At 26.2% G+C, this 19824-nt stretch overlaps 1 protein-coding gene across 1 annotated transcript in view; it reads left to right on the forward strand.

The window, feature by feature from the left end:
- Positions 1–19824, forward strand: part of LOC145849172 (solute carrier organic anion transporter family member 4A1-like) — a 94509-nt gene that overhangs the window by 24929 nt on the left and 49756 nt on the right. The window contains exons 4-8 of the mRNA XM_082954271.1: positions 2947–3061; positions 6376–6491; positions 7956–8010; positions 10710–10880; positions 16428–16521. Coding sequence (XP_082810397.1) covers positions 2947–3061; positions 6376–6491; positions 7956–8010; positions 10710–10880; positions 16428–16521 — 551 coding nt within the window. The remainder of the gene's footprint in view (positions 1–2946; positions 3062–6375; positions 6492–7955; positions 8011–10709; positions 10881–16427; positions 16522–19824) is intronic.

The following is a 19824-nucleotide window of genomic DNA, read 5'->3' on the forward strand; positions in this document are numbered from 1 at the left end:
AGAGCAGGAGAAACTTAAAAGCTTGCAAAAACTACACTTTCGGATGTATTGAAAGTGTATTTAAAAAGTTAAAACATAAAGTAAATGTAAGATAATAATATTTTAATAAATATTATAACTTGAACTTTAAATTATAAAAGACTTGAATGAAAACTAAAATATCTAGTTGAAAACTTTTATATAAAACAAAAAAAAAAAAAAATTTAAGTATAGTTTATGGAAGTACACAGCCATAAAAGAAATTTCTGTACAATGCACAATAAAAGTTTCATCAGACGGATTTTCTCCTTTCAAAATTTAACTAATTGTCTCACTATTTTGCATGCTCGTTTTTTTCTGTGCAAAAGTATCTTCGTGTAATTTTGTCCCCTCGTGCAATTTTGTACGCTCGTGCAATTTTAACACCTACCCATGTAAATATTATTATTATTTTTTTTTTCATATTTAAGTTAAGTATAATTTTAATTTAATTTAAGTTCACATCAATACATGTTTATTCTTAATAATGGTTATTTTTATTAAAATAAGATTCTAGTTTTATTTTTATTAAAAACTATTTCAATTTATATTAGTTTTTAAATACAAATATTTAATTTTAATTAAAAATAAGCTAAATAAATTAATCAAAAAAAAAAAAAAATTAAACCTAATTAAATTATAATGAATTCCACTAATACATGCTTACTATTTAAAAAAAATAATATATAAAGGTTTTAATATTTTTTTTTTTTAGTTATTTTAAGTTAGTATTTTTTTGTGCAAAATTGACCCTCCGTGCAAAACTGTCTGTCGTGCAAAATTGACCTTACGTGCAAAATTGTAACTCGCGCAAAATTGACCTTCCGTGCAAAATAGTCTTCGTGCAACTTTGTACACTCGTGCAATTTTGTTCTCGTGCAATTTAGTCCCCACGTGCAATTTAGTAACCTCGTGAATTTTGTCTTCGCGCAATTTAGACCCGTTCCTATTACTACAAGGTCCTTTAAGATTTACTTGAATATTCTTCAAACTTCTAATAATTTTAACTTCCATTACATTTTAATACCTTTTATTAATAAAATAGTTTTGTTTTAAGTAAATTAGTTGATATAAAAGTTGAAATGCCACTTTAGAAAATTATTAGTTTTAGCAGAAAACTTAAGTAATAAATTTAAAGTATGTGTAAGTGAGTTAGAGACATTAAAAATTTTTTGTTTCATAAAATTTTAAATAAAGCATTTATTTTTTGTAAATGTTTAAATTTTAAAGAAAATGTTAAAATGCCACAATATTAATGTCGTGGTCGAAACATGGTCAGTATTTAGTGAACATGGTCAGTATTCAGAACAACCGAAACTTTAATAATAAAATAATAATATCTAATCTAAATTATTTCCTTATATTATTGGAAAAATTTCATAGTAAAAGACTTGGGAAATCTGCTTAAATACCTATCGTCCAAAATTGTCACTCGTGCAAAGTTGTCTTCATGCAAAAAAGACCCTATGTGCAAAAATGACCCTTCGTGCAAAACTAATCCGTCTCGGGTTTTAACAGTGTGTTTTTTAAAGTTGTCATGTCAGACATAGGTCTGTCTCATAAAAATTTAAATTTAAAAATTGCTATGTGATTTGAAGCTCTTACTTGGCAACTTAAAATCTTAAGCTATTGGTGTCTACAAAATGACTATTAAGGTTTTATCTATTCAAAATATAAATTTTAGCGTTTGTTAACAAAAGATCCTAGCGAAACAAGTTCACTGGAATATATAATAACAACAAATTATACAGTATCCTTCTTTTATTGCACTCACATATGTTTCTGTGTGTCAAACGAGTCAACATACTTCAACTGAGCTCTGTAAAAAAATAAATTCTGCAAAGAAAGAATAGAAGCTAAAGTAGGTATATACATATGTCCATTAAAAATAAAAGTAATTACTATAGGTTTTTATAGGTTAATAAAAATATAGTAAAATAATAGTATTTTATCTACTTTAGCTTTTATTCTTTCTTTGCAGTATTTATTTTTTTACAGAGCTCAGTTGAAGTGTGTTGATTCGCTTGACACACAGAAACATATGTGAGTGCAATAAAAGAAGGATACTGTATAATTTTTTATTACTATTGTGTTTTTACCTCTATATATATATCTTTAATATTTATAATTCTTGATGGTTATGTCTCTACTTTTATAGATTTGCTTAGAGCTGTTGCTGTTGCATTTCCCACAAGACAAATTAAATGTATCGTTTGTTGTTAATATGGGAATAATTATAATTTTATATGTCAGTATTATAATACTGTTATTATTTACAACTGTTTTTTAATAAATTGTTTGTTGTTATATTTTACATAAGGTAGTATTCAGACTTACCTCTGCCTCCATTCTGCAACGTAAATAAAAGCAGGATTTTTTAGTCAATTGCAAAATATGGTCAAAAAATAATTTTACAATGATAGTTCAAAAAAAAACTTGTTAGAAACTGTACTGCTGTCATTGATTAAAACATATCTCGTTGCAGCAGTTCCACTTAAGGTCCCTTGTAGACTTCTATGACATCACTGAAAGTATAAAAGCCATTGATACTAAAAAAGTTTGATTGTCTAAAAGACGACAAAAATCTGTTTTAGTTTATAATAACATAGTAATTTAGTTTAGCTATTTTCAAAATTTGATACTATCAGAATCTTAGAAGTTATTATAGTGTTGATTAAAAAGGTAACTATAAAATATGTTATTATTTTATCTTAAATTTCCACGATTATCCTAGAAGTCAACACACTATTATAAAAAAACTGCCTTTTTATTAAAATAACAAACTTATAAGTTAAACTTTAAAAACTTTCAAAACAAGTTTTCTGCTTTGTAACATTTTTCAATATTTTTTTATATTGTATACATTATTTTACTATTAGTTTAGTATTAAATTGGCAAATTTTAAGTTAACGATCCTGTATATAAAAGGTATCCATCACATCACTAGAAAATAGATATAAGATGAGTGCTTCAGAAGTAGGATTGATAGTCAGCATGTATGACATAGCAGGTCTTCTAAGTATTCTTCCTGTCAGTTATTTTGGTGGGTTACTCGATATGTAGTTAAAACATTTTTGTCTGTATTTAAAAAAAAATACTAGTCTGTAGTTTTATAAAAATTAAAAAACAAGACTAGACTTTTATAATTTTTATATCAACAAGTTTTATAGTAATAATTATCTTAAGTGTTTTAAAAGTTTACATTTATTGTAAGTTTTTACCGTTGATTTGCTTTAGTATGATTTTTAATTTCTATAAAGTTTTGAATTTTATTGTCAAAACAATGTTTCTCGCGTTTGAAATAATTCAAACGAGATAATCAGTTGAAAAATAAAATCTTATTCAAGTAGTATAATTTAAACTAATATTTTTTATCAGTTAACAGTAATGCTTTCATAGCATTATCTCTTAGTTATTTATAAATTATAATTTTAGACTCGATTATTACTTCATTTTATATATTATATATTTTTTTAATGTTTAAATTTCAGTATACTTTCATTTCTCTTTATTCTCACTAAAACACTGTTATGGGGCTGGTGGTTTACTTAAAGGTCAGTCTTATTTGCATATTTTCTGAATCAGCAAAATTTTTTTCTTCATGTTATTTTCAATTAAAGTTTTTGAAAATTTATTTTTGATTAATTTTTAATATGTTTGGATAAGAATGGTTAGAAATTAGCTTATAAAATATAAAAATCTATAAAATAAGCCTCGTAAAAGTTTGCTGACTCTGGAAATATAAAAATCAGACTGACCTTCAAGTATACATTTCCTGTTTTGATAACCCTTAGTTGAAAGTACTTTAAATAAAATAATAATAATCAAATGAGTTTTTTAAATGTGTTAATGAAGCTATGCACCGGAAAAAAGTTGTTGAAAAAGTCAATTGATATAATCTTGGGCTACATGGAAGAGAGTTTTGAAAATATTTAACACTAATAGTTTTATACACAACTTCACTATACCATTTAAACATTATTCTGGCCTGTTTTGTCTCCCTTTTTTAACATTTGTTAAAAAGTCAAAAATCTACTGTTATCCTAGATCTAGATGAACCGTTCTTTTTCCTGGTGACCACTGATGACCACCATACTGTGACACCAGCTTACAGGTTCACCAAAACGTTCGAATACACCAACTCTTTATCTCTAGTGAGATCTTGTTCAATCATGTTCTTCCAATCAATTGGCACTTGTGCTGGTATGTAAAAAGCTTGAGGATTGGTATCTTTCCCAAATGTGATTTAAATAGGGGTACTTATTTGTTTGCTCTACTTGTTTGCTGAATTTTGGTATGTTGACATACAATAAAGGTTGAAATTGGAAGTATGTGATCTTCAAGGGGGCACTCAAGCAAACTATTGTGCACCTTAATTTAAGGATGCACAAAATTTATTTTAAAACTTAAGTTAGATATTCTGGATATTTTTGAAAACTTACACGAGGCATTCTGGAATTTCTGGTGAAGAGTAAAAAAAATGTCTAAAAACTAAAAATAATTGGAGGGATGCGGTACAAGCTTTATTTAATAAAGAGTGAAAAATATAGATGATTAATAATTTTTTTCTCTACTATCTTTTTGTGCTCTGTAAAACTATTTTTTAGTAGTTTAATATGCACGCACAGATGCACACTGTGAAGACAACTTTGCTAACAGATAGTTTTTACAATATTAGGTTTGGTTAAGTGTCAATTTAATTTCCGACAATTCAAATTTTTAAAGAAAATGTTTTTTAGTACCGTATGTCAAAAAGTAATATGTATATAAAAATAGAATATAAAAAAGCTCTTGTACGTCTAATTAATGAGATTATGATAGTTAAAAAAAAAAGATTAAACTGAATTACTTAAAGAGAATTTTCAAAATTACTAAATGTTTAAACTAATTTAAGCCATATCTCAAATAATAATTTAATTTTAGAAAATAAAAGAATATGTTAGCGATGAAGAAAAACCTTAAATCCTTGTAAAACCTGGAATTAGTAAAAAAAAAAGAAGACTTTTGAACTAAAATCACTATAATCATGAAAAAACGTTGAATTTTAAACAACTATTATACATAAAATTTTGATAAGATACAAAATCTTATACAATAGTTTTTTGTAACTTTTAGAATTTTATTATGAAATAGCATAACAGTATGTGTTTAATATTCTTTTTACTATTAAAATAACTTTCTTTTAACTATACTTTGTTTTTAAAAAATGGATAAAAAAACTTGTACCTCAAAAAAACATAATAAATCCAGAAAACTTATAAAAATATTTCAAAAACTTTCAGCAACCCTGACATGTAGATCTAATTAATAGGATATTAATGTGAAATCAATTTTTTTGGAAATTTTTTGTTTAAAATAATATATTGGCCACATTAAGCCACGTTTTTTACAAGTTGATCTTATTTTATAGAGTCTTTACTAAGCTTTAAGTTGCTTTTTACTGTTTAAAATAATTCAAATTAGTTTTTGAGATATGACTGGTCAAAGTCGGGCCTTATAAAAGGTGTATTGGAAGGGAAAACTAAGACAGCGAAAAAAGACTATTTTATATAAAATCTATCTCTTACATTTTTAAGCAATCTCCTTCAAACTTTAACAGTCTAATCTTTATAAAATAACAAAAAACGTTACTTTGGACTTGAAAAAAATTTAAGTAAAATTTCTTAAAAAAAAGACTTTTTAAAATTTTTTTGTCATAAACTTTTATTTTTTAAAATTATTAAAATTCATAAGTAACGTTTGATTCTTATAGTGTAAGGAGCATTTCCTAAAAAATTGAAGAAGGTTGCTTGAAAAATGAAGGAGGAGATAGATTTTTAGTAGTTTTTTAAATTTTCAATAAAATTGACCCAAAAAATTTTGTGGTCCTTGCGTTTGTATCGGAAACCTTTTACAAAAAATAAAATATCTCAAAAGTTAAATGATATTTTTAAAATCTATAAAATCTGGCTTGTAGCTCCTACTTCAAAGCTTTCATATAAATACCTAAATTATTTTTTTGTAAAAAAAGTTGGACCCCCTTTGGCCTTAAAAGATATATGAACAATAGCACGGAATTTATAAAATTAGAACTGTCGGAATTTATTTGTTCGAATTTGAATAGTCATGCACCCTTAAGATTTAAAACAATATCAGAACACTTTTTTCATGGTAAGAAATTTTTTGAGATATGCATCAGTAAACAGATTCATATAAGATCACTCTTTAAACAGTAAAAAAAAACTATACTCAATGTTTCAAAAGCATAGTAAACTACTGAGTATTGTTGTATATGTTGTAATGATTTTCCTATTAGGTAAGTTTAAAAACTCAAAAAATATTATAGCTATTTAAAAAAATTATTCATAATATTTTTAGGAGGAAAAGGTCATAAGCCACGATGGATAGGATTTGGAATAATGATACAAGGAATAGGATTATTCGTTTTTTCACTTATCCATCTGTTTGGCAGCAATTTCAAATTTGAGAGTATTGTGAGATGTTGTATGATAGTATTAAAAAAGATGCTTATTTAACACTTATTGAGTTGTTTTGTGTTTAAAAGTATATAAAGTTAAGATTATTAGTTTAGCTATGTTCACGTTAGAACAAGGGTCGACAGGTATTTGGTGGTTGCGGGCATACTGCAAGTATTTGCGGGCCACTGTTGTATTTTCTGTTTTTACTATCATAACATACCTGAAATATCTACTGTAAGTTTCGAGTTTACCGTAAATTGTATCTATCTTCATTTTAAACCTTAAAATATCTATTTAAGTTTAAAAAAGTTTACTTCCTGGAATATTTAGTGTACGTTTTAAATTTCTGTGAAACGTTCGATCTGATGATCTTTTTTCACTCTACATTTTAAGCCCCAGAATATATAGTGTAAATTTAAAAATTTTCTGTTTTGGGCCAAATTTGCATGTTTGATGGCCGCATCCCATTTAAAACGAAAACTTTCTCGTGTGCTGCACTTTTACCCTTCGCGGGCGGCAGTTTTACGACCACTGCATTAGAACATATTTGTTTAGTTTAATTTGCTAAGTATTTTGAAGGGTCTTTTATGAAAGTAGTTAATTTAAAACATGTCTATGAAAAAAGTATTTCATTTATTGTACGTTTTAATAGGGCTTACATTTTTAGAAATATTCAAGTACAGTCACCTCTCGCTAATCAATGCACATTGTGTTTCCCAGCAAAAGTGCGTAACTAAACGAGAGGTAGCAGACGTAACTGCTATATAGACTATTACTTATAATACACTTGATTAAATACAGTTTTGGGACTTTCTAACATTTTTTGTTTACAAATGTAGTTTTTATTCGAGTTGTACAAATATGTGTACCATTATTTAACAAAAGTTTTTTATGCGTGTGCAACTTTTTTTCTACTTAATTACCTGCAAACCTGAGATTAATCTTGGATGGTATTAGAGAAATATGTATTTAAGAATTTTTTTTTGGTAAAATAAGTGTTAAATTTAAAGCTCAGTTTGGTTCTTATTATAGAGCTGTCATCATCTTTTAAAACTTTTAAAACTATAACTAAATTTTCATGTCAAAAAGTTAGTTTTAGAAGTACATCAATAAGGACTTTTTGATAGAAAAGGAGTGGATAATTTTTTTTTAGGGGGGCCAGATTAACCATAATTATTTTTAAATGGGGGTGCGTAATTAAAAATAAGTTGAATAAAACTAAAAAAGGACATTGAAATGAACTATTTATTTAATATGCAGTAATAGGTACTATAAATTAAATTACGAGCACACTTCAAAGCACCTGATATTAAAAGGATCAATTTTATTTTATTTGCATATTACATTTCAGGCCTAAAATTACGTCGCGAACCTGGCCGTACGTTGCTCATACTTGTCATAAATATCTAGTGTCAGAAAAAAAGTTTACGATTCTCATTACCAAATTTAATTTTATTAATAAATTTTTTAATTTATTAGAAAATAGAACCGGAGTCTTTGCTATGTGTTGAAGATAACATGACTATTCATAATGGTGAGATACTAGTTGTTTTTAGTTTTATAACTTAATTTGTATAATTATATATGAATTATGTTCTTCCTAAAACTGTAATTTTTTTTTGTAAAGCAAAATATTATGAAGATTTCTATGATTTCTAAAAAACCAAAGGCCACCCTCCATATATAGTATCTCATTACTTGCACAATAATACGAAAAAATGTTATAAGACTTGTTTGAAAATGTTATTTCTTTAAAACGTTATTATATATTAATATTTTAATTATTTTGGTGTTAATTATATTTACAAAAACAATCTTGTTGTAGAGTGGAATATAAGTTTCATTCACAAATATGTATTTACAAATTTGAAGAACAGTTAGTTTTTAATCTGATCACACGTGTATAATTCTAATTTGTTTAACTTATTGTAATTTTGTTATGTACTAAGTTTCGTTTTTGTTGTTTAATTTTATTTTTAAAGAAAGTTTAAATAAGTTCGTTTCCTCTTATTAAAATTGCTATTTAATGCTTTCAATTTCTAGTACTTTAGCTTTGTACTTTATATATTGTTATTTTTTTAAACTTTATTTTACGCCGTATAAAACCTTTTTAAAGCAGGTATCAACGTAATATTATAATTGATTTTTTAGAAATCGTCTTAACTTAATAATTTGTTTAGTATCTGATAATTTAGTCTTGTGTTTTAAAGTTTTTCATTAATAGTTTAAAATTACTTTATAATAGCATTGCATTGTACATATAAATTTACCTATTATGACGCATACCTTACAATTTTATTAAGCTTACTATTTTACACATATGTATATATTTAGTTATCTACATGAACTTTTGATAAGAGTAGATCGAAAAATTTTAAGTTAACAAAAAATAAATTACAAAATGAGTTTCTGTCTCCATTTTTTATTTAAATGCATTTATACTAACAGTTTTATTAAAACTTAAATATGTAAACGATAACTCAATTACGAATTTAAATCATATTTGTTTTACATTTGATTTTTATAACAACTATTTTTAACAAACATTTTTATACTACACTAAACTTGGATTTTAGTAACCCTTATCTGATAAACAGCTAAATAGAAGTTTTAATAAGCTTTTAAAGTAATTAATTTATTATCAATGTTTCAAATTTTAAGTTTGTTTATAACTATTCTGTGTAGCTATGCAAAGAATAACAAAGTTTTAAGCACAAGTTTATGACGCAATTTTTACTGATATATATTATTCAGGATTGTCACGAAACCTGGAAAAACCTGGAATTTGACAGTTTAGGCTAAAAAACTGGAGTTTGAAAGTTTTTGGAAAAAAAAACTGGAAAAACCTCAAATTTTAGATACTTTTTGCATCTTAGTAGTAAAACTTTGATTCGACTCAAAAAGTCTATCATAAAAATAAGATTTTTTGGTTATCATCAATTTTTTTATTTATCAAAAATCACTTTTAAAGTAGTTTTAAAGTATCTTTTTAATGTTTTTAAACCACTTGATACAATTTTTTAAATTATCTCAAAACTAAAAAGAGACCCAAAATCGTGTACTTTTCAAAAACCTGGAAGAAATTTCTCAAATACCAATGACAGCCCTGATTATCACAAAAAAACTAGTTTTAAGTTTAAGCCTAGGCGAGTTCGGAGGGCTTTTTTGCTCAATTTTTTTCCAACTTTTCATTCTATATTTTTTCAAAGGCGTTCGACGAAAGTCGGGCGCCTTTTTTTTACCCAATTTTTTTATATTTGGCTACCTCAAGAGAGTCATAGTTTTTTTCTTTAGTAAACGACTGTTTTTTTTTTGTAGCTACTGATATATAAGTTTTGAACGGTGCCGCCGAAAGGTGAGCATCGTTTTTTTTTTACAATTTTTTTTCAAAGTTTTGCAGGGTTTTTAAATGACAAAGTTGCCAGTAGCCTTAGTAGAATGATTGTTTTAATTTTTGATACTTATAATATATTAAGTTTTTATTCGAATAAGATACAAGTATGCTCAAAACTATGATGTTAGAAAGGTGGAATTACTTTGAAGTATGTGAAATAAACATTTTACATACTTCAAAACCTACTGTCATCATCTTATGTTTTGATATTTATAAAGCTTCTTAAAAGTAAGCTATTTTGTTATTAATTTATATTTAGTTATTAATTTATATATGTTATTAACCTGTTTTTTAACTATTACTACACAATAATTATATCGTTTTAAATATTTTAAGTTATTAATCTTAGCTGTAACTTAACTGTCATACATTATTATATAGTGTCACTGTTAAAGCTTATTAATTAATGTTAGTAAACTATGACTATTATAAAACTGTCTATGAAACTATATATTATTAGTAGATTTTGTAGTTTTATTAGCTATTACTTTGTCTACTCATACCCGTATATTTATTATTGATAAAATACATACATTTATCTACTTCCTTTTTTTATTATATAAAATACTTACTTTTTCAGAACTCTATTGAACTGTGTTATTAGTTTAAACAGAGAAACGTACGTCAGTTCAGTAAAGCAATTATTTTGTGAACTGTTGTTATTATTATATACTTATGAGCTTGTTTAGTTCGGATATCCCTTAACCAAATATTTTAGCAATCAAATATTTACAATATTTATAACTTTTATCCTTATTCTTTTTACTTTACGCAAAATAAAAGTATATAGTTAAGCTTTAGATTATGGTATCAGTAGTAAAAGTATTTAATTTTTACAGAAATGTCTTGTATAAGCAGTTTAGCATCAGACGAAAATAATCAAAATAATATAAAATATGCTTTCTGGTTAGCTCAAATATTAAACGGAGTTGGCTCTACTCCATTAACTGTACTTGCTATTGTGTATATGAACGAAAATATTAACTCAAACACATACTCTCTATGCTTAGGTTAGTTTTAAAAAGTATTAATTAGTGCCACAAATATATGTAAAACTAGAAACTTATAAAAAAAAGAAAGCATTTTAAACTATAAACTATATATATAAGCTATATAGTTGCCACAAACTCAGGGTAATTCTGGATAGTTTAAAATTTTATTGATCACTTTAGGCCAGTTATTTTCTAAATCTTAAAATGAAATTTAGTTGATGCAGTTTATTTTTATAATTTCTTACCAAATTTGTACAAAAAGTTGGATTTTACTTATTTTGAGAAGTTTATTTAAACTTTTTTTAGTCTTGCAACTAGCTCTAACTACCTAAAATTAAAATTGTAGTTATTTGGATATTTATTTTTATTTGATTTATGTTAAACAGAAAAAAGTTTAGAGCAGCGATTCTTAACCACGGGTAAATTTACCCTTAGGGGTAAATACCCTTGTTTTACGGGTTAAGTTTTCTTTAATATAAGTTACGTAAGTTAATGTTTATTAATTGTCTTTAAATTTTGAAGTTAGTATTCAAGTGTAATTTTTATTAAATACTGTTATGTATATTGGGTGTAAATTGAGTAATTACTTTCTTAAAAGAGGAAATTGGTAATAACCTTCTAAAACATGAAAAAAAAGATTAAGAACCGCTGGTTTAGAGATATAAAAGTATAACTTTGAATTATAAAGTTTTAATACAACTTTCAAATTTTGGCTATTTTAAAGTTTAGTAAAATTGAATAGTTTTGTATGTTTTCATAATTAAGTTTTTATATACCATTTGCAACTTGTTATAAACAAGTTATTCATTTTGTTTTATATTTTATTACAAAAAGCTTTTCAAAACTATACGAGTTTCATTCTCAAGTGATAAATGTTCAATGAAGTTTGAATTTTTTTGGTTAGTTAACAGCTATTAATAATAAGTTGCAAATGGTATATAAGTACGTTCAAAAACCTTCCTATAATAGTACTTATAATAATTAAATTAGTTTTATAAATTTATAAATGTTTGTTTGCAGTTACCAAAGCTAAAAAATGAGTTTAGACTAGTGTTGTCTTACTTTTACATGAGAGATTAGATTTTTTTTCGAAAATAGATGAAATAAAAATGTAATCTAATTTATTGTGATAATAAGAGTATTGTTTTATATTATACAGTTTTAGTTGAACTGTTTTTTAGGAACGGGATCAAAATTGCACGAAGACAAAATTGCACGAGGTTACTAAATTGCACGAGGTTACTAAATTGCACGAGGGACTAAATTGCACGATTGCACTAAATTGCACGAAGACAATTTTGCACCAAGAGTAAATTTTGCACGCATTACATTTTTGCCTGAGAGTAAAAAAAATGAAAAAAAAAACAATAAAAACTAAAAGATAAATCAATAAAAAAAAACTAAAAGAAAATAAAAGTTACTGGCCGAGGGTAAGGGTTAAGGGTAAAAGTGATAGTATAAAAAACAAAAAACAAAAAAAAATATTAAAAAAATAAAATAATTATAAAAAATAATTACCGACCGCGAGTAAGGGTTAGGAGTAACAGTGATAGTAAAAAAAAAAATAAAATAAAAATTGAATCCGTGCAAAAGTGACCTTTCGTGCAATTTTACCTTTGTGAAATTCTATCCCCTCGTCCAATTTTGTCTCAATTTTGTACGCTCGTGCAAATTTGACAGCTACTCTTTTTTTTGCTTTCGACAATGTGTAAAAAACTATGCATTAAAACATATTTTAAAAGAACTTAGCTGTAACATACTCATTTAAAGGATTTTGGTTGTTAAAGGATGAAAATAAAATAACTTGAAGTAAATTGTGTTGTAATACAGAAAGCTTTTATTTTCAAAGTTGTAAAGTATCATATTATTACAAAAAGACGCATTAAAAAAATCAGTCCTAGTATAAAACTAATGAGATTATCGCATACTATGGTGCGGATAGTACTTCCAAAAACTTTTCAGCTTCAGATTCTTCAATAACTGCTGAATTATGTATTAGGCTTTGAAATTTATCAAAGAAAACTGGTCAGGAAACTTAAGTGAAGACAACATTAATTCATTAGCCAGTTTATTGTATTATAACCCTTGGACGGTGACGCATGACGTTTAATATAAAGAAGCAGCTACATAACACTCATAAATAAGTTAGTTTAACTGGTAGTGTGCTTCGTTGACCTGTAGCTTGCTTCAATTCGTACTTATGCTCTAAGCATAGTTGCCATAATTTAGAGCTTTTTTGTTCGCGCTTATGTAGATTATATGGTAATTTACAAAAAAGTCTTAACTATGGCTGTAGACATGTAAAGCTCAACTGTTCTAACATCGCAGCAACGATTAATTTTCAAAACTATCATTTTCTTATACTTTTGATTAATATAAAAAACAAGTTACATGGAAATTCAAATTCATAAAAAAAATTTATGAGGCCACGACTTAATAAGTAGTATTGGTCAAAAAACTCAGGTATATTATATTTATTATGTTAAAAAATCTGATTTTTTCATTAAAACATAAAGTAAATAGTTACTAATAATTACTATATTTTAGTTTTTAAAGCTTATTTTAGCCATATCTCGAAAAATATTTTGAGTTTTAAGAAAATAAAAGTGCTCATGTACGTCTAATTATTAAGATTATCGTGGTATTTTTTTTAATAATCTTTATTAAACTAGATCAGGGGTCGGCAGGCAGTTGGTGCTCGCGGGCCAAATTTCAAGTTTTCAAAATCTTCGCGGGCCACAGTTTTAGTTTTAGTGATGTTTTAGTAATCTTTTGGCTTTAGTTTTGGTCACACCAGATATAGTTTAACTTTTATTCACTTAATTACTTTAAATGACTTTTAGCTACACATAGAATGCCTATTTAGTATATAAATATCTATTGTAATAAGTTTTACATTGTTTAATATATTTAAGCCTTAATGAAATATATACTTTCTTTAATACTTAATAAGTTAAACTTAATTAAATACTTTTATTATTTTACTTACAACCTAACTCTCTATAAACTCAAGCCATGAAAAACATTTATGGGTCACTTTTATACATTTTTTATATTATGAACCACTTTTTCATATTTAAAAAAATGTTAACTTTAGAAATTGTTTGTGCGTCTTAGATAGTTTACACTGTTAATTCAGTATTTAGTTAATTAAATAAGATTAATACCTATTTATACTGTAGATAAGCTAAATCAAAATTTTTTAGTATAGTTCATGCTGGAATACTTTAATAAAATACCTTATTAGTAATTAATTAGTCTTTTATACGGTTGCCACTTTAAAAGCAAAAATGTCTAAATTATATTAAAAGTTTACTAAAAGTTAAAAATCGAAAAACTTTCTGTTTAAAGCTTAAAGTTAAATCGAAAAGCTTAAATACATATTTAAAATATAATTATTTTAAAAAGCACAATTTGTAAATAGACAAAAATTACAATTAGTAAACTACACTACAGTCATAAAAACTATTCTGAGAATTCGAAGATTTATTCAAAGTGTTTGAAATAAAAGTTTTAGATACACCTGAGTTTTATAAAAAATTCTTAAACAGCTTTAACCTAGTCTGAATTAAAAAAAAAATTAAACTAGCCTGTTTGGCAACCCTGTTTAAAATAAAGTTTATAAAATAAAGAAATTCCGAAGTTTATTAAGAATGAATTAATTATATAACTAAAAATATTGAAATTCAGCTTGAATGGACAATTAAGTTTTTAAACATTTTTAACAAATGTATGAAAATTTATTAAGCTATTAATGAATTAGAAAAACCTATTTTTTGTTGAGCATTATAGCAATTCTTTATCTGCAATAAAGATGTTGCATTTAAAAAGAGCAAATGTGAATTATAAGACAAGCTATAAGAGTTATAATACGTTAGTTTGAAGTTATTGTGAGAAACAAAAAAAAACAAATCGCTTAAGTCAGTTTCAACAACGCACATAATTATTTTTAGTTACTACAGACTGATCAGAAAAAACTGTTTAGGTAAGTTATAAAGTAGCAAAAGTAATTACTAAAAAAAGATACCGTTGAAAGTTGAAAACTTATTAAAATAAATTGTGTTTGCATTAGTTAAATATTTTTCTTTATTTCTTCAATATCAACAAGAAGTCGTGTTTAGGAAATGTCTGAAGATTATAAAGCCGCATAAACCAAATTAGGACTTAAATCAATCTGTTAAGATGTGAGAACTGAAACAATAGATATTGCTAGTTTTAAGAGTTTTTATTACAGGTGGTTTTAAAACTTTTGACATTTTAGAAGAATTTGTAGGTTTAGTTCCAAAATAAAACACAACAATAGGTAAAGACATTTTGAAAGCAAAGGTACAATGCACCAATATAAAGTTTTCAGAAGTACAACTTTTTGCTTCTTTTTTAGTATATAATTAAGTTAAAGGTAAAAAAAAACTGTCTTCAATAGTATAGAAAAATTTAAAAGATACTGTTAAGATACTTTAAATGTGTTTAAAAAAAATATATATTTATATGGTAGATTTTTGTGTCAAATCGAAGTTTCATTACTTTACATGTAAAAATTGTTTAAAATTCCAGGTTTTTTCGATAATTCTCAAATTCAAGGCTTTTTCAGATTTTTTAAGTATAAATTGTCGAATTCCAAGCTTTTCCGGGATTTTTTGACAACACTAACTGATCACACTTATATATTTACAATTAGTATAAATAATAATTCAAATTATATCGGCTGAAATATGTAAAATTTAAATTTTAAAATATATTTTAATTCAAACCAACACTTGCATTAAACAAAACATACATCATCAATTTAATTTACTACTCTTTAAAGCAAAAAAATTCAGTCCGAGTGATCAAAACTAGTCTGATATTTTAGGATACAAAAAGCAATTCAATCCAAAAACTGAAAAGTGAATAACTCGGACTGAGATGTGAAGTCTTTAAATAGTCATAGTCTGAGTGTGTGGATATTTTATTTGTTTTTTTGATCGAATTTGAACTACTTTGATTGAATGTACAAACTTAATGAATTACCATTTCTCAATCTAGTTTTTATTAAATAGGTAGTTTCAAAAAACAGCAACTGTTTATATTATTATGCAACGCATAAAAATTAACTTATTTTGCCAAAAACATGGTTTGAAAAATCAAAAAGTACACTAACAAAAACTTTTTTAAATATATGTCATATATATTGTTTTAAATGTGTCTGTACACACTTAGATATTACATGTAGAAACAATAATGTTAAAAAATTATGCATAAACAAAATTTTATCTCGTTAAGTATTAAATAAAAAGTGGTTTAAAATATGAGCATCTTTGTTCATTGATGTGCATAGGAATTAAATTAAAATGCAAAAAAAACTTCTAAAAAATCAAAGGTGTCAAAACCAAAATAAAATTAACCTTATTTCTCCTTCTTCTTCTTTTTAATAATAATAATTCTTATTATTCTTATTATTCTTCTTATTCTTCTTATTATTATTCTTATTGTTATTATTATTCTTATTGTTATTATTATTCTTATTGTTTAATTTTAAATGAATTCGCTTAAAAATATTACTTCCTGTTATTTTATTTTTTTTAGGCTTGTATTTCCTCTCGACACTCATTGGTCCAGCTGCAGGTTTCTTTTTGGGAGTTATTTTTCTCGACAAGTTCGTAGACCAATCAATTCCTATGTAAGTTTAAGTAGTTATTTGTTTATACATTTTACAGTTAGTTTTGCATTAATTAGCTAATTTAATAAAACATGCTAATTGTGTGATCAAAATTTTAAAGAAATTCTGGGGATGAGATGTCAGTTTTTATGTCAATCTTTTCTATTCTTAAAGTTGTCTGTTTTAACTACATTGAATCTAAACGTTTAGTAGTAGCAGAGAGTTTAGATCAGTAGTCCTTATAGTGCACAAAAAATATACAATATAATATGTACAGAAGTTTTAAATATTTGTTAAGGGAATAATAAGTTTCAAAAGCTAGCCAAAATATTAAAATTGTATAACAATAACAATTATTTGCACAGTACTTGCATTATTCAACTGACGAACGTTTCTTTAAGTTAAATGATTAATACAGTTCCACGAAATTTTGATAAAATAAGTATACTGAAAAAATAAAAGAAGATAAAGAAGATGAATAAAATGTTGTTACTAATTATGAGCCTTAATTATAATATATAGTTAGTAAGAATTATACATCTTAGTCATTTACAGTGTATAATGTAGTAAATATAAGTAAATTAAAAAAGTAGTTATTAATTAACTTAAATTCTAGTGCTGTAAACTATATTTTGTTGATTATTGATACAACTTTATACAATTTTCTACGACATTTAAAACTACTTAAGTTAGAAATAATATAAATCAGTTTTAATAAAAACAAAAATAAAAATAAAAAGTAAAAAGATAAACAATACTCACATTCATTAAAACTTTTCAAGCAACTAAAACTTATATAAGATAGTAGCTAAGCAACCGATTTTTTGATTAGTAATTGCGTCATTATGTTATGCTTTAAATATAACTTTACTTATTGAAAAAATAACATTTGATAAGACATAAACTTCATATCTGAAATTAAATATTTTTAATAAAAGAAAATAATTGCACATTTGAAAAACCCAGTTTTGGTTGAAATATCAAGATATTTTAAATGTTACAAGTTAAAAATAATTATTTAATGAGTTATTGCATATTTACTTAGTTTATAAATAAAATCTTAAAAGCTTAGCTTTTTTTATGATAAAAGCAATCATTTTAGCAAATAACTTCAGAGTTGTGAAGAATAATCAAAGTAATAAATTTTCAGCCTACAGAGTTGACTCTCAGGTGAGGATTTTTTTGAAGTTTTTAAAAATATCAGGACAGCTGAAGTCAGCAGATACTGATGGCTCAGTATCTGCAAGACCCGTTAACTTATTTTTTTGTCTTAAGCCCTTCTTAGTCTTAATCATTCTAATGGTATAGTAATCACTTAAATAGTAGCTTAAATTAAAAACAACCGGTTATAAATTACACAGCACAGTTTAATTAACAATATTTTATAACAAATGTGATTTAAAAAATACGTATTAACTCAAGTAAAATTATACAAAAAGTTGATAAAGCTAAAGAATAATTCAATAATTTCTTTAATAAGCAACAAAGTTTAATCTATAATTTGGTACTTCTTTTAAAGCAACAAATTTACAAAAGTTTAAACACTCAACTGCAATCCACTCAGAGTTCCAATTCAATGATATGTCATCAGCCAGAGTTCAACAATAAACTGACCGTTGCTACAACAAGAATAGCATTTTGTATTAAAAATTCGTCGTTAAGCAAACGTCATAGTGCTTTAATAAATTTAAACTTGTCAGTGTTTACAACTAGTTATTTTGTAAACTTATTAACTATTATCACAACGCAGGGCAGATAGCGGTTACATTTTCCTTTCTTTTTACCCTTTTTTGGCATTCTTGGCCAGGCTCCAATGATAAGCCTCAAGGTCATGAGTAGACAGGAAAGAAAAATCACACATACTGGTTTGCTAAACAACTACTGACGTAACTCATTAAACTGCTTCTTTTCTCTTGCAGCTGAAACAGGTTGCCCGCTTGCAACTCGTCACACTTCTCTAGACACTGCTGGTGATTTCAAAAATGTCACGAATCCATGACTTGTCAGTTTTTTTTTAGTACCAAATTAAAAATTAACCACTTTTGAAGATATTAAAAAAATAGAAAAATTAGTTAAAAAAGAGAGAAAAACTTGTATTAAATTTGTACAGGTATTTTAACCAAAAATAATATTTTAATTGCAACAACTAAAAAAAAAAATCAACTACTAATAAATCATTAAATAAACTAGTTACCAAAGAAATAAATAGAAAGAAAAGAAAATTATAACCAGTTGTTTTCCATTCACTACCCTTATATACACATAAACGCTCAAAAACAGTAAAAAAAAAGATACTTACGCCGAATGAACGCTTAGAATTCATCCGAGCTACATGCTTCGGCATACTTATGGGGACTTTTTAGTTCCCTATTGTAGCTATCGATCTCCCTACACGATGCGACCCTTGGAACAAAAGCTTTCACGTTCCCTAGTCCTGAATTGTTCTGAAAAATCATACTTTTTTCTGACTCGTAGCCAGATTCACTTCTTTCTGACGAAGAATCTCGATACTTGTTATAACTGAAGCTTTGCTTGAAGCTTCTAAGATCCTTCCTTGTAAGTTGTAGGCTCAAATCGGAATTGTAATACCTTCTGTAACTATTTGGTCTCCTATTTCGCTGCTGCTGATTGCTTAATTTGTTGCAGCTGTCGTACATGTAACTATTTCGTAGAGGCGGTTGCTGCAATTTGAAACTTTTGTTATAGATGTGTCTCTTATCTTTAGCATACCGTGAACCTCGAACTGGTTTATTGTTTGGACCTGTAACATTAGCAGCCTCTGGTAAGTTTTTACTACCCATGACAACATCAAATTCAACTACCTCCCCTTTTGTAACTGATTTCATTAATTTTCTAGGGTTATTTTTGATTATGGCACTATAATGGATAAAAATATCACTGTTTAACTCTTCATTATGGATGAAACCATAGCCTTTGCGAACATGAAACCACTTGACTTGACCAGTCAATCTAAAGGCTATAGGTTTTCTGGGAACAAAAATTTTCTGCTTAGATACTTTTGACTGCTTTTTAGTGGATTTACTTGTCACGTTGGTTGGAACTAAATGGCATGACAAACAATGAGAAGCTTCAACCATCTTTGTAAGAGGTTTTCTGACCCCATCCTCAACTCCTCTTACTGTGTGTAGGACGGGAGCTCGTTTTTTTGGTGGTGTTGTTGCTCTAACGGAGACATAGGACAAGTTGCGACTGCAGCACAATAGTCTGCACTATATCCCAAGTTAGCATGTTTGTGACAAAGCGCGTTTTGTTCGTAATTCGTGCGCTTGTTATACCCTTCCCCGAAATACCCCTGACTACGAC

The sequence above is a fragment of the Thalia democratica genome, chromosome 1 (genome assembly GCF_965202585.1).
Source record: "Thalia democratica chromosome 1, ktThaDemo2.hap1.1, whole genome shotgun sequence".
In the NCBI taxonomy this organism is placed as follows: Eukaryota; Metazoa; Chordata; class Thaliacea; order Salpida; family Salpidae; genus Thalia; species Thalia democratica.